Source organism: Phascolarctos cinereus, unplaced genomic scaffold, assembly GCF_003287225.1.
Source record: "Phascolarctos cinereus isolate Bilbo 61053 unplaced genomic scaffold, phaCin_HiC Scaffold_4;HRSCAF=312, whole genome shotgun sequence".
Taxonomy (NCBI): domain Eukaryota; kingdom Metazoa; phylum Chordata; class Mammalia; order Diprotodontia; family Phascolarctidae; genus Phascolarctos; species Phascolarctos cinereus.
Window position 1 is genome coordinate 63,397,021 of NW_027555847.1, and position 19,024 is coordinate 63,416,044.

The 19,024-nt window shown below is 43.0% G+C and overlaps 1 protein-coding gene across 2 annotated transcripts in view; it reads right to left on the reverse strand.

The window, feature by feature from the left end:
- The window catches only part of IQSEC1 (IQ motif and Sec7 domain ArfGEF 1), a 303,399-nt gene extending 286,823 nt beyond the window's left edge, over window positions 1-16,576 (reverse strand). The window contains exon 1 of one of the 2 annotated variants that reach the window (XM_020981235.2): window positions 16,466-16,564. In XM_020981235.2, coding sequence (XP_020836894.1) covers window positions 16,466-16,488 — 23 coding nt within the window. In that variant the 5' untranslated portion in view covers window positions 16,489-16,564. Of the gene's footprint in view, window positions 1-16,465 lie in introns of both variants that reach the window. The other variant, XM_078152247.1, reaches the window with a different exon arrangement.
- Between the last annotated feature and the right edge of the window lie 2,448 nt (window positions 16,577-19,024).

Genomic DNA, 19,024 nt, shown 5'->3' on the forward strand with positions numbered 1-19,024 from the left:
TACTACTTTATGCATATATCACATTGTACTCCTTGTCATTGTGCTGCATGATTTATGCTCTTCACAGGAGGCAACATGGTGCAATGGTAAAGGCATTGGCCTATGAGGATGCAAGCCTGGATCTTCCACTTAGAAACCTCATGACCTCAGGCAAGGCCTTTAACTTTGCTAAAATTTCCTCCTGTATGACTTAAGCATAATAGCCATTTACATTTGCAGGGCACTTTCATAGCCCTCATCTCATCTACGCCTCATGATGGTCCTTGGAAGGGAGTAGTGTCAGGATTATTAGAATGTATCTATTTGCCTGAAGTATTGGTCCAGAGAACTATAGAGAACTGTGTAGGCTGATTTGCTTTGCTTGTGAAAGGATGTCTTTGTTTCAAGGTACTGAGTTCTTTTGTGCTACTAGATGACACAGTGCATCGATAAGCCTGGAGTTGGGAAGTTCTGAGTCTGAATCCTGCCTGAGACACTTTCTGGTTGTATGACTCTGGGCAAGTCATTTAACTATTGCCTGCCTCAGTTTCCTCATCTGTAAAATGGGGATTATAATAGCACTTACCTCCCAGGATTGTTATGAGGAGTAAGTGAGATAACATATGTAAAGTACTTCTCAAATCTTAAAGCTGTATATAAATGCTATTATTATTATTATGTCACGCTGCATTTTTTCACTTAAAATTGCTTTATTTCTGTATTTACACAAACCAGGTATTATAGAACTGGATTCCTCTGTTGTCTTTAGTCAAGCTTTAATGATACCTCCATTCTATTTGCTTAATTTGGCCATTTCTCCATGCAAACAACTAATGGATATATTTGTGCTGACTCCTGGTGCTTACTGCAGAGAAGCCTGCACCTGGTTGTGTCCCTTGGGTGGTGCTAGCCAGTACTGACAATCTCAGATGGTGCAGGTACACCTCCTGGTTGATGAATGATTCCATGACATTCGTGCTTTTACGTATCTCAGATGCTGGGAGTCCAGGGAGTTGTGGATGACCCAATGGCAGAATGTTGTGTGTATGTCTCCTTTACCCAAAAACCTGTCTAATGTGATCCATTAGCAGTGAGCATGTGGTCTATTTCTTGGCACAGCTCCTATCTCTGAGGACATATTGGCTTGACCAACAACCCATCAGAGCCTTTGTGAGGGTCAACTTTGACGATGTAAAGAATGTATTATAGTGTGGTGGAAGGGGCATTGGGTTGAGAAACAGTAGACTTGTCTCTGAATCATGGTTCTACTGCTTGTTGGCTATATGAACTTAGATAATTCATTTAGCTGTGCTCAATCTCAATTTCCTCATCTGCGAAATGGGGATAATTATACTCTTACTACTTTACTCATGTGGTTGTTCTAAGGATCAAATGAGACCATAAATTTGAGGTTAGCATTAATGTATATTATAGAAAGGCAGTGTAGAGCAGTAAAAAGAATAGTAGTCTTGAGTCAGAAGACCTGGCCGAGTTCCTTAGCTTTTTTGTATTTTGCTGAATATATATATATATATGTATATATGTATATATGTGTGTGTGTATATATATATAAAAAAAATTTTTTTTTAGTTCCTTCATTTCATGGGTATGGAGGACTTCCAGAGAGGGGACTGACTCTGGCTATTAATATAGATATGAAAACTTAGAGCCTTAGAAAGTTGCTTGGGTGGGGGAGGGGGATATAGAGGTCAAATAACTTGTCCAGAGTCACATGGTCAGCCAGCACATGTCAGAGGCAAGACTTGAACCCAGGTCTGCCTGCCTTCAAAGCTGGCTTTTCATGCATTAGGTCATGGTGCTTCTTGTTGACTCAATAAAATGGAGAAAAATGGTAATCACAAAACTCGAACCACCTACCTCATAAGTGCTTCTGCATAAATCCTGATATTAATGCATAATAACCATTCTAAAGTATTTTATCAAGTAAGGCTTTAGAGTTGGAAGTGACCTTAGATATCATCTGGGGCAGTGTTTTTACATATGAGGAAACTGAAACCTGGAGAGAAAAGTGATTTAGTCACAGTCATCAATGTAGTTAGTATCAGGGTTAGGACTGGAATTCAGGCTTCATGTTTCCAAATGCACTGCTCTTCTCCTAGGCCACTCTACCTATTGTTATTATTGTGAATAATTCTATTTAATGCATATTATACTTACATTATATAGTCACATACAATTATAAGAATTTTTAATACCTAAAATTTATCATTTGCAAAGTTATCTATGTATCTATGTAACTATGTATCTATGTATCTATGTATCTATCTGTCTATCTATCTATCTATCTATCTATCTATCTATCTATCTATCATTCTATCAATCAAATCTCCTTTGTATCTGCATTGCTGGCAACCTATACCGCTACCTGGCACACAGCAGGCACTTAATCATTGCTTTTTAACTGATTTTAAACATCGAGGTAAGTCTGTGAAGTGGATACTACAGGTATTGTTAGGCGCATTTTACAGATGAGGAAACCAAGGGTGAGAGTTTAAGTGACTTGCCCATGCTCCTAGTGCTTGGAAGCATCAGATGGGATGGAAACCAAGGTCCTTTTGACACCAAGCCTAGCACTCTATCCATCTAGCACTCTGCCTCTCAACAATAATAATATTACTATGTTTCTGATTTGAATTTAAGAGCAGTTGCCTTGAATTCATTGGCAGGTGATGCCTTCACATAAAGCTATTACTTTTGAAGGTACCACCATGGTCCCAGTCACCGAGGCTCATGACTTAGATGTCATCTTTGACTCCTCACTCTCATCCCCCACATATCCAATCTGTTGCTAAGGCTTGTCAGCTTTACCTTAATAGCACATCTTGCGTACACCCCCTTCTTTCCTCTGATGCAGCCATCGCCCTCATCGCTTCACTCCTGGACTATTGAATGGCCTGCTGATTGGTCTTCCTGCCACATCTCTCTCTCTCTCTCTCTTCTAGTCTAGCCTTTCTTCAGTTGTCAAAGTGGTTTTCCTAAAGGGCAGGTCTGACCATGTCACCCTCTTCCCTTTCCTCATGATAAACCCCAGTAGCTTCCTATGACCTCCAGGATCAAGTATAAAATCTTCTGTTTGATGTTCAGAGCCTTTGTAACCTGACACTCCCACCTTTCCAGTCTTCTTACATCCTAAATCCCCCTCCCCACCCTGCCCCTTTGGTCCAGTGACACTGGCCTTTTTGCTATTCCTCAAACAAGACATTCTGTCTCCTGACTGGGCATTTTCACTGGCTGTCTTCCATGCCTGCAACGCTCTCCTTCCTCATCTCCACCTTTAGGCATCCTGTCTTCCTTCAAGTCTCAGCTAAAATCCTGCCTTCATGTACAAGAAGCCTTTCCTAATCCCTCCCAATCTCAGTGCTTTCCCTCTGGAATTAGAGCCAATCTATCCTGTATGTTGTGTTTGTACATACTTTTTAATTTTTATTTATTTTTTAATCACTTTACTATTTTTTTGAGTAGAAAAAAAGATGGTACATGAAACCGGAAGTCTATTATGTACAATTTGTTATTCCTTTTAAATATATGATAAAACTATTATATAATGTTCTCCCCTCCCCACATTATTTGCATATTCTCTCTACCATTAGCCTGGTACTGTCTTTTATTTTTCTTTGTATCTTCAGAATTTAGCCCACTGCCTGGCACACAGTTAAGCGCTTAATAAATGTTTGACTGACCGACTGAAAGTTGGATGCTTTGGGAAGCTGAAGAGCAAACTCTTTCCCTCAGCTGGACCCAAGGCTGATCTGGAAAAGAGAAGCCCACTGGGCTTTCTTTTAGCTTTCCCAAGTAAATGCCAAATACAATGAGTCTTCACAGGCCAGAGTGATTCCCTGAGAGACATCAGGCTTTAGGCAGCAAAGCTCTGGAAAAATACCTTAGGTAATCTCTAAGGCCCCTCCTAACTCTAAAATCTCATAATCCACACATGGGAAATGGGTTCATTGGTGGTCGGACAGGATTAACACAGCTCTCCAGTTGGGTGGTTCTACTTCCATTACGCCTATGAAAAAATCGTTCAATTATGGGAATATAAGCACCTTGATTCTTGACTTAATTCTCATAAATCATCTTGCATAAGTCATTGTCTCCCTGGTCCTCATTTTCCTCTTCTCTAAGATGAGGGGGCTAGACTCAGTATTCTCTGAGGACCCGCCTTGCTTGCCTATCCTATAATTCAATGGAGCCTACTATCTGAGGAGGCCTTTTCACTCCCATATGCCTTTTCTCTTCTAGGGAAACTGTTTGGCTTGCAGCTGGGTTCTCGGTACTGTTCTAACTAGGACAGTTTGCGCTTCTGAATGGCTAAGACCAAATAATTCTCGTAGGCTCTAGGAAGGAGCTCCACAGCTGCCAGTTCTTATCAGACAGCGAGTGCTGCCTGCCACCCACCATCTTCCCACTCGATCCCTTCCAAAACATCCCAAGCCTTCCTGGTAAAAGGAAAGTGCATTCCTGCTAATGCATCATACACATCAAGTGTGACTCTACTTCCTTAGAGTATTATTGGAGTTACACACTCTGGGGGGGTGGGTGTGGGGAAGAGGGGGGTGGTGGAGAGGAAAGGACAGGTGCTGTCAAATCAACAGTCATTCACTGCTCAGATGGAAAAGCCTCCCCAGCACATGGATTGCTTTTGTTAGCATTCAAAGGCCCCCATTCCAGAAACAATGGCAGCAAATGTCTCCATAGGATTAAAAAAAAGAGAAAAATCCTCCCTCATTGGTTTGCAACAGGTGCTCTGGCTTCATGTTGCTGTAAGACAAAGAGACATCAATAGGAGAGAATAAGGCATATGATGACAAAATGAGAGCCGTCTACAGCTGCAGCTTGCCATATTGAATGTTCTGTCCCTTCTGAACAAGAATTCCAAAATGGCATCCTGATTCCTAGGCAGGCCTGAAGTGGTGCAATACTGGGACTTGTGCAGGGGACTCTCAAGGAACTGGAACTTAGGAATACAGGATTTAGAGCTGAAAAGGACCTTAGGAATCATGGATCCCATGCCTTCATTTTACAAGATAAGGCAAGTGAAGTTCAGAGTGAACTTGGAGACCTGGGTTCAAATTCCACTGCAGGCACTTATTAGTTGTTACCCTGGCCAAGCTACCAAATTTCTCTGACCTCCAGAGTTCTCATCTGTAAAGCAGGTACATCTTCCCACAAGGTTATCTTGAGGTCCAAATGAAATTGTGTCCATGAAGCACTTTGTAAACCTTATCGAATTGTATAAATGTGAGTTTATTGTTTTACTACCAGCTACCCCCGTAGTGAACAGCAGAATCAATCCTTGAACCAGGATTCTTTGGACTCCAAATCTGGTGTGCCTTCTCATACCACAAATGTATACCACAATGCCATGTGACTACTCAGAAGCCTGAGTTAACTGGAGGCTTTCCTTTGTTCCTTATTTTTATCCTGTTTGTCCTTATAGAAACCCCAGGAGGTAGGCAGGGCAGGTTTTATTACTATCCCCATTTTACAGATATGGAGACTGAGGATCAGAGAGAGGAAGTGATTTGTACAAAGTCACTAAGCCAGAAAGCTCCAGAGCCATGTCTTCAGGCTCCAAGTCAAGGGTTTTCTTTACTGCTCTAGGCTGTGTCTTGTTCAAAGAGGATCATCTATGTAGAAGTGCTTTGGGGACTGGTTCCTGCCCTATGAATTATGACCTTAGAGGATCACAGACTTGGAACTGGAAGGGTCCTCAGGGTCAGGGTCCAACCCCCTCATTTCAAAGACACAACTGTAGGAAACTGAGGCCCCTGCAGGTAAAATGGTCACCCAAGGGAAAACAGGTAGGAAACAGCTGTTTGGTAGGGTATGAACTCTTGTCCTTCAAAAGGCAATAACAAAAAAACCCCAAACTCACATCTGGGATGTGGTCCCCAAATCAAATGCATCAGTTACTTAATCTCATATTGGGCTTAGTGCCCATTCAGTCCAATGTCCTTCCCACCTTCTACCTCCTTCCAGTATACATTTAGATGTTCAGGATGAAGATGCTAATATCCTGAAAGATCCTCAGTTATTAAATAAGATTCTAAACTCAGGTGAAGAAGAAGAAGAAGAAGAAGAAGAAGAAGAAGAAGAAGAAGAAGAAGAAGAAGAAGAAGAAGAAGAAGAAGAAGAAGAAGAAGAAGAAGAAGAAGGAGGAGGAGGAGGAGGAGGAGGAGGAGGAGGAGGGGACAGGGAAGAGGAAGAAAAAGAGGAAGAAGTGTATATATACACACATATGCACACATACATGCATATAAATATTGCATCAATGCTTATCAAGGGTTAAACTAACATGATTATAAAATGAACCATCTGTGGACCAACACTGGTATGGTTGTGCAACCAACTTGTTGTTGGCTAGTCTTTGTGTGCTCCAAATGTGCTTGGCACAGGAGACCTGTCCCCTGACATTTGGGGGATGACACTCCAAAAAGAAGTTTTGGAAATAGTTCCAGAAGTCACTTGCCCAAAGTTTTCAGATCCTCTCAACATTTGCCCATCTTCCTCAGACAATACAAGAAATGATTAGTGGGAATTTATTTAATATCAGATCCTATACTAGATGTTACTGGAGTATGCAGAAAGTTCCTGCCCTCAAGATGTTTATAGTCTGATAGGGGAAAGAAGGTAAGTATATAAACAAATCTACTGGGATATAAGTGTCAAAAGACAAATCCAAAAGAGTCAACCACAAAAATACAATGACGTTACTCAATATTTTCAAAATAAAAAAAAGACGCATCGTAGGATACCCTCTTGGTCTTTTTGACGTTACAGACAAAGGAGTATCAGAGAAAAGAGGAAGAGAGGAGATTTCTTGGGTTGCACTCAGAAGCTGTTTCCTTCTCCTAGAAAGAAGGGGGTTTAGGAAACTTCATCTCCCAGAAATCTCTTGGGCAAAGCTTGGAACTGATAACCTGAACAACCAATAAACGAAGAAAATTTTCCTGCACAGGCTATGGGGGGGGGCAATACCAGAGCAGGGGCGAGGTCATTTACTATTTCTGTCTCAAGTTCACAAAGGTCCCGATTTATCCTGTCTCTTCCTCCCCCTGCTGTCCCCCACCTTAGGAAATCCAGGCCATTGGATTGAAAACAACAAAGTCCAGAAGAAAGGAAAGTCACCACGTTCTGATGAATTCCTGGAAAGCCTAATTCACGCTGGCAGCGTTTTTGAGGCCACTTCCTTTGGCAACAGGAAATTCAGTTCAATTATACAAACATCATTCAGGCATATCCTGCCAAAGATCATTAATCAGTTGCTTCAAAACACAATAGTAGGTGAAAAGGGCCAGTTAATTCCCTAAGAATAATGTTAAAAATGAGCACTCAGCTAAAACAATAAAGATACCGATCACTAGTGTTTATACGATACATTAAGCCACTCAATGTTATAACATCAAATGTTATAATGTTTAACATTTGATTCTCACAATAACCTTGCTAGGGAGGTGCTGTTATTATCTTCATTTTGCAGATGAAGAAACTAAAACCCAGAGTTTCCCACAGCTGGTAAGTATCTGGGGGGGAGAGAAGGGAACAAGTATTTATGAAGCACCTACTATGTGCTAGGCACTGTTCTAAGTTTTGCAGATATTCCGGAGTTGATTCTCACAACAATCCTGTGGGGGAGGTACTATTATAGCTCCAGTTTATAGTCGAGGAAACTGAGGCAGACAGGTTAAGTGGCTTGCCCAAGATCACAAGCTAGTAAATGCTTGAGATTGGATTTGAACTCAGGTCTTCCTGAGCAGCTAGGTGGCCATTTGGCCTGGAGCCAGGAAGAGTTGAGTTCAAATCTGACCTCAGACATTTGCTAGCCATGTGACCCTGGGCAAATCACTTAACCCTGTTTGCCTCAGTTTCCTCATCTGCAAAATGAGCTGGAGAAGGAAATATCTTTGCCAAGGAGACCCAAAATAGGGTCATGAAGCGTCTGACACAATTAAACAACTTCCTAATGGTCCAGCATTCTACCCACAGGGCCTTAGGTGCATTTGCATCCTTCAAACCCACAGCTTCTTGACTTTAAGTCCAGTACTTTATCCGTTGCATCATCTAACTGCCTTTCCACTAAAGTTACTCCAAACCCTCCTCCAAAATCCTCTACAGTGATTTTCCTAAAACAGAAGTCTGATGATCACTTCCCTATTGAGAGCTACTCCCATGGCTCTCTATTACTCTGTTAGATTAAATACAAATTCCTGTTTGGCATTTAAAGTCCTTTGCAGTCTGGCCTCACCTCAAACTACCAATCTGTAGTCTCATACTTCACCCCTCTCTCACCCACCACAGTCCGGCCAACCTAGTTTCTCTATTCCTCATATACAACATTCCTTCTCTGGTCTCCGTGCCTTTGCATTGATGCTTCTCACATGCCTGGATAAGTCTCACTCCTCGCCTCTGTTTCTTAGAATTCCTGGTTTCCTTCTAGGCTCAGCTTAATCATCTTTCTTGATCCCACTAGCTGTTAGTGCCTTTCCACCAAAATCAGCTCGTGCCCATTGATTTTGTACATATCTCTTTGGCCTATGGTGTTCCCCCCAGCTAGATGCTAAGGTCCTTGAGGGCAGAGATTGTTTCATTTCTGTCTTTTTTTTTTTTTTGCTTTTTTTTTTGGCAAGGCTATAGGGGTTAAGTGAGTTGCCCAGGGTCACACAGCTAATAAGTGTTAAGTGTCTGAGGCTGGATTTGAACTCAGGGCCTCCTGACTCCGAGGCCAGAGCTCTATTCACTGCGCCACCTAGCTGCCCCATTTCTCTCTTTTCATCCCCAGCACTTAGCATACAGTAGGCACTTAATAGGTGCTGATTGGTTGCTATAATGATTTATGTTGGCAAAGGAACTCTCATGCATTAGATACCTACTACGTGCTAAGTCTGGGAAGCTACAAAAATTAGAGAGGTTTGCGTTCTCAGGGAGTTTACAGTCTAATACTCAGTTATGTGTTTAATAATCAATATAGCCTAATGATTATAACATAGTCTACTAAGCATTCACAGAGTAGGTGCTTATTAGTAATAATAGTATTAGTATAATAGTATTAGTAATTAATTAATAATACATAATAATAGTATTAATAATTAATAATAGATGCCTATTGGTGCTGCTTGACTGGTTGAATGATTTATGTTGGCAAAGGAACTCTCATGTATTAGATATTCACTATGTGCTGAGTTGGGAAACTACAAAAATTAGTTAGGTTTGTGTTCTCAGGGAGTTTACAGCCTAATAATCCATCAACCAAGAATCACTGGTCGATAAGCATTTATGTACCTACTGTGTTCCAGCTTCTGAGCTGATCAGTGGGGATGCAAGGGCAAAAGCAAAAATAGTCTGTGACCTCAAAGTGATCACTAATGGAGGGAATCATGCACACACACACACACACACACACACACACACACACACACACACACACAATCATGATAAAAAATTGAATAAGGTCAGTGTATAAGAAAGCTACAAAATGCTAGGGAAGCCCAGAGGGAAGAAAGAACATTTCCAAGGAGGTCTACTTGACCTTCCCATCCCTACCTACCCTGCCCACCTTGGAAAGAGATGGGAAGCAGTGGCTTGGTAGTGCCCTTTTTCAAAGGATCAAGCCTTGGCAAGATAATGATGTGACTTCTTTCTTTATGTGCTTTTTATCTTCCCAACTAGATTTTAAGCTCCTGGAGGTCAATGATTCTATTGAAGTAGAGTCTTAGCTGGGAGTCAAGAGACCTGGATTCTAAATGTGGCTTCTCTTCTTCCTATAAAATGATGCACTTGGAGCAAGTGATCTTTACGGTCCCTTCCAGATCTAATACTCTGTGATCCCAAGATCCCTCACAATATCACTAACATGGTGCCTTAACTTCAATTGGGCCCAGCATTATGGCATCATGCAAAGAATCCAGAGCTTGGATGAACTGGGTTTAAATCTTAACTCTGCTACTTACAACTTGTGTGGTGACCCCTTTGCAGGTCATATACCTTCCCTGGGTCTAAGTTTTCTTGTATGTAAATATAAGTTCCTTAAAGGTTTTATTTCTGTCTTTGTATCCCCAGTTCATAGTAGGCATTTAATATGTTCCTGGCCCATAGTAGGCATTTAATAAATGCTTGTTGACTAAGCTAAGGGGAGTGGGCTTAACCTCTTAAGGTTCCCTCACAGCTCTACATCTCCAATCCTATGATCCCCAAATCTGTGATATTTTCTTGACACTTTCTTAGAAGGCCAGTGTTCAATCCCTACTACCCATCCTGTCCCCTTGCACACTTATAGGCATGTATAGGTATATCCATCTCCAGTGTGATTTTCAGGTCCTTTTCCCATGTTTACCAGAGACACAGGGGATGGGAGTCATGGATTAGGGACTGTGGGGATTTGCTTCCTCTAAAATACATACACACACAGAGTCTTATATCCCCTGCTAAAAGCCACCACCATCCCATCAATTGGGGAATGGCTGAGCAAGTTTGTGGTATATGAATGTAATGGAATACTATTGTTCTATAAGAAATGATGAACAGGCTGACTTCAGAAAAACCTGGGAAGACTTATATGGTCTGATGCTGAGTGAAGTGAGCAGAACCCAGAGACTTTGTATACAATAGCAGCCACTTTATGCAATGACTAAGAATGTTAAACTGAACCCTTCTCAGCATTACGAGGATCTAAGACATCTCCAGAGGCCTCAGGATGGAAAATGCTGTCCACATCCAAAGAAAGAACTATGGAAGTCGAATCACTCACGCTTAATTTTACCATAAGTTGAATTTTGTTTCATCTTTCTGATGGTTCCGCCTATTGGTTTTAATTTTTACTTACAACTTCACTAATGTGAAAATATGTTTAATGGGTATGTAAACGTAAAGCCTATGTCAGATTGTGTGCCATCTTGGGGAGGGTGGGGGGGGGGAGAAAAAGGGAGAAAAAATTTTCAACTCAAAAAGCATATGGAAAAAAAAAAGCCACCACCATCCCTATTGAAAGGTTGGGCACAGACAAATGCTCCACCTTTTTGTCAACAACTAGTCATCTTTCAGAAAACAGCCCAACTTTTCATGTTCGAATCACAGCACGTAATGCACCCATTAAAAGTTCAGTGACTGAATTAACTGGTAATAAAAATCCAGCTTCCAGCTAATGTCTGACACTGGGTTAACCTTAATTAGGCCAGCATTAATTAAGCTGTCTAACAAGTACTGACCTACAGTCTTAGAAGGCTGTAAGCATGTTTGATTAAGAAATATATTCTCAAAGTCTTATTGCATTTTTTCTTTCTTTTTAGTTAATAAAATTTTCTTTTCTCTCTTCTTTAACTCCATGAATTACTCAGGGGCCACCATGAACTTGAATAAATGGTTAACAATCATTAACCATGACATTAGGGTTCATTTTATAGAGATACACATTGAGCTTGATGACTTTATAACTTGTCTTTCTCCCCGCCTATAAGAAAATTTAGCAATCATGTAGTCCAACTCCATTTTACAGGTGAAGAAACTGAGGCACAGAAAATTGAAGTGATTTGCCCAAGGTCACAGAGGGATGTAATGGTAGAATTGGCATGAACTCCATCCTTCTCCACCTAACCCGTGCACAAGACCTCCCATAGCTCCAAAGACAGAGTAGAATAAAGTGGCGGAGAAGCTGGTCTACTGGAGGAGGCGGAGGCAGGATGGTCAGGATCAGTATCATCTTCCTGCCTGCCAGTCAGTCATCTAGGTCCCTCTTGTTTCTGACCTGCAGAAAGCATCCATCAGGATGTTTCCATCAGGAATATCCATCAGCAACACCTCTCCTATCCGCATCCTGGCCACTATTGATATGTTTGAGGCTCTTGGCTCATGTAATAGTAATGACAGTAATGATAACAACAAATAAAAGTAATCAACAACAAAAATCTCTGCCTCACCCAATATTTAAAGATCCCAAAAGAATTACTTGCCAATGGTAGTTTATTGATATAGGATGTAAGACCTCAACTCTTAAAGAGAACTTAGGGGTCATCTTGTCCAACTCCCTCATTTCACAGAAGGGGGAAGCTATATTTGGCATGAATAGATTTCTGGGAAGGAAATGAACAGCCCTATTTTGAGGCTCACTTCTCAAAAACACCTTAGGATTGTCATATACTTTGATGGTCAGGAGCTGTGTGACCTTGGTTAAGTCCCTTCATCCTTACTTCACCAGTTACTACTCGCGCGATCTTGGTAGGTCACTAACACTCTCTAGGGCCTTAGTATGTGTAATAGGAGGGAGTTGGGCTAGCTGACCTTTGGGGTCACTTTCAGATCTAAATTCATGATCCTATGATGCTCTACTTGCTACCTAGGAAAGTCACACCCTCACTGGACATCACTTTCCTTATGAGAGAGCAGGACCAGAAGGTCACTGAGGTCCCATCCAATGCTAAGTCTGTGAGCCTTGGCTCTTTGTTTCTTCTTCTGTGAAATAAAGGGCTTAGGTTAGATTAGTTTTATGGACACTTCTAGCTTTAAATTTAATTCAGTAAGCCTTTATTAAGCACCCATTATGTACCAGGAATTGTGATAAGTGCTGGGGATTCAAATGTGGTGGTGGGCAAAATAAAAAGAAAATTAAATTTAAAAAATATGCAAAGTAATACATACAAGGGCAGCTAGGCGGCACAGTGTAGAGAACACTGAGCTTAGAATCAGAAAGATTCATGTTCATGAGTTCAAATCTGGCCTCAGACACTTACTAGCTGTGTGACCTTGAGCAAGTCACTTAACTCTGTTTGCCTCAGTTCTTCATCTATAAGAAGAGCTGGAGAAGGAAATGGCAAACCAGTCCAGTATCTTTCCCAAGAAAATCCCAAAATGATATATACAAAGTCCCCCAGAGCAGCGCTCTAGTAACTCAAGGTTTCTTGTAGAATATGGTCTTCAAGTTAATCTTTGAAGGAAGGTGGGTATTCTATGAAGAAGAAGTGAAGAGAGTGTGCTCCAGGCATAGCTTATGGCTTGGGCAAAGGCACAGAGGAGAGAAATGGGATGTCGCATGTGGGAAACAACAAGCAGGTGAGTTTGACTGGACAGTTGATTATGGGAAGAGAAGTGATATGTAATAATAAGCCTTGGAAGGTGGGTTAGAGGCAAACTGTGAAAAGAAACATATGAGGTTGTATTTTTATCCTAGGAGCAACAGGAAACCATTAGAGCTTTGAGAGCTGGGGAGTGATATGGTCTTGGGCTTTAAGAATATTAATTTGGCAGTTGTGTGGAGCCTGGATTTGGAGAAGAGAGAATTAAGGAGGCTATTGTAATAATACAGGTGAGGGCTGATGGGAGCCTAGGGTGATGGCTCTGTGTGTGTGTGTGTGTGTGTGTGTGTGTGTGTGTGTGTGTGGGAGGGGGTAGATTCAAGATACATTGTATTGTTCACTTTAAAGTTCATTTCCTGTTATGTGCCCAGCATCGGGTTGGGTTCTGAGGAGAGAGGAAGAAACATGGCTGCTACCCTCCAGGAATTTAGAGGTGAGTTGGCAAGACAAGACACACACCCACACACATGAAACACAGAATAATCAACTGCTGAGAGCTATGCTATAGACTATAATTTCAGCAGACAGAGAAAAGAGAAATCAGTATGGATTTGAATGGTCATGGAAAACCATTAGAAGAAGTGATAATTGAGACAGGCAGGATTTGAGCAGTTGAAGAGGAAGATGAACTGTATTCCAGATAGAACAAAGTATCCTTAGGAGGGAATTAGCACATATTAGACGATGACCAAGGCAGCTAGGTGCCATAGTGAATAGAGCGATGGATCTGGAGTCAGGAAAACCTGAGTTCAAATGTGGCCTCAGACACTAATTGTGTGACCCTGTTTGCTTCAGTTTTCTCATCTGTGAAATGAGCTGGAGAAGGAAATGACAAACCGCTCCAGTATCTCAAGAAAAACCCCAACGGGATCACGAAGGGTCGGATATGACTGAAACGATTGAACAAAGGACAGTGCCCACTTCCCGATGGCACAGTTTCCTTCAGTGAACCATGGGTTCCTCATATGTAAAAGGAGGAGGTTGGGTTGCGTGATCTCAAAGTTTCCTTGCACTTCCAAATCACAGCATGGTATAGAGGGAAGCAGTGTTGGATTTGGAGTCAGAGGACCTGGGTTCAAATCCTGACTTACCACCTAGGTGATCTAAGGCAGATCGCTTATCTTCTCTAGGGCACAGGTTTTTTTTTTTTCCATTTGTTTAAAAAAAAAAAGAATGAGATTGGATTAGATGACCTTTAAGGGCCTTTAAATTCCAAATCTAGGATCTGATAGAATGCAGTTAAACCCCAGTTTCCTCATCTGCAAAATGAGGGTAATAATGTTTGTTCTATTTAGGCTGTGGTCAAGACCAGATGCAAAGATGCATGTGTGAAAGTATGTAAAGCACCTATATGAAGGTGCTATCCAAAGGCATGTTAGGATATGATATAAAAACTGTTAAGACTAAAGTCAGAAGATGTTCCCAGCCTTCCCTTCTCCAGATCTCTCAGACAATTATCCCTTCCCCTCCATGTATTACCAGGCGCACACCTGCCGAGTGCGAATCCTCCCAAAGCTAATTTCCCGACACTCTGATTCTTAACCCAGTTCAAGGTGCCACCACGGAGTATGGGAAAATCAGCTTCCCTTAGCGACAGAAGACCCGCGAGGTAGGGTTTACTTACTACCCATTTCTAAAAATAGAGCCAAGGCCCTGTGGAAAGGAAATAAAATCCAGAGCTTTCTGTTCACATAAACAAACAAACCTCCAGGCTTTTCCATGAGGGTGGGGAAAAAATAACACCCTACACAAAAATTCCCCTGGAATATAATAGCGAATCACAGTCTCAGCGAGGTTCATAATAAACAGGGATCCTACCACAAGCCTACTGACTCAGCACCTGAGGCACGTTTATAACTCCATTCACACGTACTTGAACCAGACAATTTGAATAGCCTGCTAAGTAAGGATTTGTGATCAATGGCAAGATTGTGACTATTGTTTGTTATGGCCCGGCTCATTTTTTTTCATCCATTCATTCGGGTTCCTGATGTCAGTCCATAAACCCTGAAAATGCCTGACCCTAGAAGGGGCAAGGAAATCAGTGGCTCCTGTTAATGATGGGCAGCCAGTGCCAAAGCTTGTCCCCTTCCTGCCTTTCAGAGAGCAGAAGACCTCACCTTCAGTGCCTGAAATTGGACCCGATAGAGTGGAACCTGCCCTGGGCCTCACTATGTCATTTATACTGCCTTTGGAAGCTTCTTGCTGTTCGTAGCTGGCTTTCTTCATTTCCCACTGAGATAGGATATTTTGGGGGTAATTGAAACGGCCCAAAATAGCATCCAGGAATTGGCAAGTCATCCTATAGCGGGGAAAAGCATTTGGGAGAGATGCTGGGCCATGACCCTTAAGGCACGGGTCTCCCAGTGGACATAACAAGGGAAAGTAGTCAGGCCAGGTTAAGCGTTAGTGGGTACCATGCCAAGACAGAGATCAAAAAAGCAGAGATCTTTTACCCCCACGGTATCTGTTCATATTTGTCAGCTGCCCAAGAAGGACATCTTAGAGCATTAGGCTTAGCACTCTAATCCCCCCTGGCTCCCACCAGGACACGTCGCCTAATGAAACAAGAGGCTTTGGTTTCCATAAATACTCCAGCTGTGTGATGTCACCAGCACAATGCAAACTTTAACAACCTTTACCTTGGCTACAGATCCCTTGCTTCCCAGTTCAGCAGGGTAACAGCCAGTGCAAAGCACCCCTGAAACTCAGAAATAAAAGATGACATTCCAGCAGCCTCTGCTGCAGGGCTGGGACTGCTGACATGCTCTGGTTTTGAGACAAACCCTTCACCCCCTGAGTTGGGGTGGGGGTGGGAGTGGGCAAGGCAAGAACCTTCCCTCCTTTCCACACCTACAATCCAGAGGCTTCCACCCTCCACAACGCCAACAATACGTCCCAGCCAGAGCAGGCGGTGTCGCGAACCTCCCTGAGGTTGAGGAGGCTTTTAAGGAGCAGTTATTTCATACCGGAAAAAAAAAGCAATATGGGAGCAATATTTAAATTTAAAATAACAGAGAGATCTCATCCTGCAGGACTGGGCATCAAGTGTGGGCTAGGGGGTCCCGCCCTGCTCTTTTTGGCCACGCACGGAGCAGAGAAGAGGTTTAGAGTTTGGCACGCGGATTCATTAACACCCTCACCATCCTCAATCCTACTATTACAGCCTCAACCCCATTGTGGCATGAATGTCCACGGGTCAATTCACCTGCCAATGAACAGCACCAACGGTCCAAGCTGCAGTACCGCTGCTGCTCAAAACAGACCTTCACGCTTCCCGTTGCCGCACCCTGAAACATCACATCACTTTGCCCACGTTGTGCCTCCAGCCCCATCTCCCTCTGATAATCCACAGTATTCCTCCCAGGTGCTGGGCTCCCAGCTCAGAGAAGAAACATACTCACAAATAACACCTTCTACAAGCCATCCTGTATGGGGGGTGTTTTTTTTCCCCTTCTCTCTCTTGCTCTTTTTCTGTCTTGTTATGATAAACCGGAGGTAGGGTAGAGGTCACTCTGGCAAGAAGTAAAAAAAAAAAAATGATAAAAATTCGCATTCAGAGTGTGAGCACTCTTATTCACTCTCAGCCTGGGAGAACAACACAGAAAAGCCAGCCAGCCTATGATGCAAGTGGCATCAAACATGCATCAGATGAACCCGGGACCAAGGGTTTACGCTCTGCCCAGGAGCCAGGGAGGAAGATTAGAGAACGTGCAGAACAGCAAACATCAAGCCTGGATGGTGTGATCTGGGCTGGCTTTCTGCTACCTAGGAACACCTCTGATTCTTCCTTTTTTTTTTTTCCTCCCTTCCCCACGCAGAATGTGGGAAAAAAAGGAAGAAGGGTGGGGGGAGAGAATTTGCCTTTAGGTTTTAGCTCACAGTCAGCAGTCAGAGGAGTGACTGAGGAGACGGTAGCATTCACCATCACAGAAGGAGCAACGTAGTACAGTCCAAAGAGGACCAATCACCTTGGCTTCCGTCTCCATGGCAACGGCAGCATCCGTAGCGGCAAATCGTATTCCCTCCTGGCTACAAAGTCAATTTATAGTCACATACTATTCTGTGAACTGATAAGGCAGCAGGGCTACATCAGGGACTAGCCAGAGAGAGCAGGAATAGAAACAAGTCACGCTAGACTGAGAATGTCACTGCCGTCCATCAGGGCTCCCATGTCTGGGGTATCATTCACAGAGATGCACATACTAACACCCACCCTTCTGCTAAGGGCATCTTGAAGCTTGCTGCTTAAAAAAATGCTCCCTCCCCCTCAAAAAAAAAAGATTTTTCTCTGGGGCATAGATTATACCCTGTCATTAACTCTCAGGTTTATTAAAAATACAAACACAACAACAAAAATACGCAAGGCATATAAGACAGCCTTTGACCAACCTGCCTACACATAGGTTCTCTGCTGCCATTCCCCGAAGGCAGAACCTTGCAGAAGCTTACTGAGCACAGTCCACCACCCTCTTATTGAATCCTTTTCTGACCCTTCTTGCCCTTCTCAGGACTCCCGCTGAAATGGCTTGAGTCTCTGAGGAATGTATTATTTCACATGATCTCTCATGTCCTCAGTTTTCTAAGTCTTGTCTCCTTCTAGAATAGTCCCACGCCCCGTGTTTCCTTTACAGCCCTCCACAGTGCCTAGCACAGTGCTGAGTCCATGACTGGCCCCAAGTAATTGTTGAATTAGATGGAACTAAACAGGGACCCAGGCTCTCCATTGCTTGGCAACCTGTGGCTCCCTGGTGTGGATCTGAACATGAAAACCCAGACCCAGCTGTGCAGATTGAATTCAGTTCTACTCAACAAGCATTTAAGACCTTGCCATGAGCAAGGCACCATACTAGGTGCTGGGGATACACAGACAAAAGGAAAACAACTTCCTTAAATCCTTAGGCCAAAAAACAAATTCCATTGGGAATGCAAACATCCATTGCACCCTACCCCCATTTTCCAGTGTCTCCACCTCCTTCACCTTTCTCCCACCCATGTCCTGCAGTACAGGGCAGTCCTCATTCCTATAGGCCCAGTGGCCATAGAATGAATCAGTGATGTTGTCTTAGCATTCACACACTGGCTAACCCTTCTTGAGTCAGGCACCATGCTAATAATCATCTCTATGGTTATTCCCAAGCAAAGTTTTCCCTTTGAAAACAACTAGCTTTTCTATATCCACACCCTTTCTCCCTTCTTCCCTGCTTCCCTGAACAGATCCTTTTCCCCTTGTAGCTGGTTTTATTTAGTCCAGGAAAACCTTCCCAATTCAGTCCTGCCTTGGGCCTAAAGTCTGGAGGCCTCTGGACAAGCTAAAAGACAACTCATTAACCATCATTCCCTTACCCATTTTCCTGGGCCCAAAGGCCTGAGGATAGAGAAAAGAGAGGCTGCCTTTCTCTGCTCCTGTACCTGTCCCCAAATCTCTCTCCCTGCCACCCCTCTACCCTCAATGGGGATAATTCATTCTCCATTTCATGAACAGTCTGTTGCCCCTGGGATACCAAACCAGCCTCCGAGAATCAGTGAGTCACCCACACCACCATCTGGCCACCTAGCTAAATTCAATGCAAAAACACTCACGTGATTTTGGAAATATTTTTAGCTTTAGGTCTGGAAGTGGGGCCAAGACTGCTTCCTCACCTAGGGATGGACTCCAAAGGTCTTGGGAAAGTAGGGGGCTCTAATCCTAATATCTATAACATACCTTCTGAGATTTCCTTGACAACAGGCTTCTTATCCTGGGAAGCTAAGGTTAAGAGAGGCGTCAGGAGGCCAAATGTCACTCCCAGGAGGCATCAGCCGGCTGGAAGGATGTTGGATTCCTGCGACATCTCAGAATCTTTCTGCATACACACAATGGCCACAGGGTTTGGGGGTTGGGGAGAGCTGCAAAAAACTCTTCTCTGCACTAGAAATCCTTCCCAGCTTTGTGGAGGTGGCAGGTGGAGAGAGACTCAACC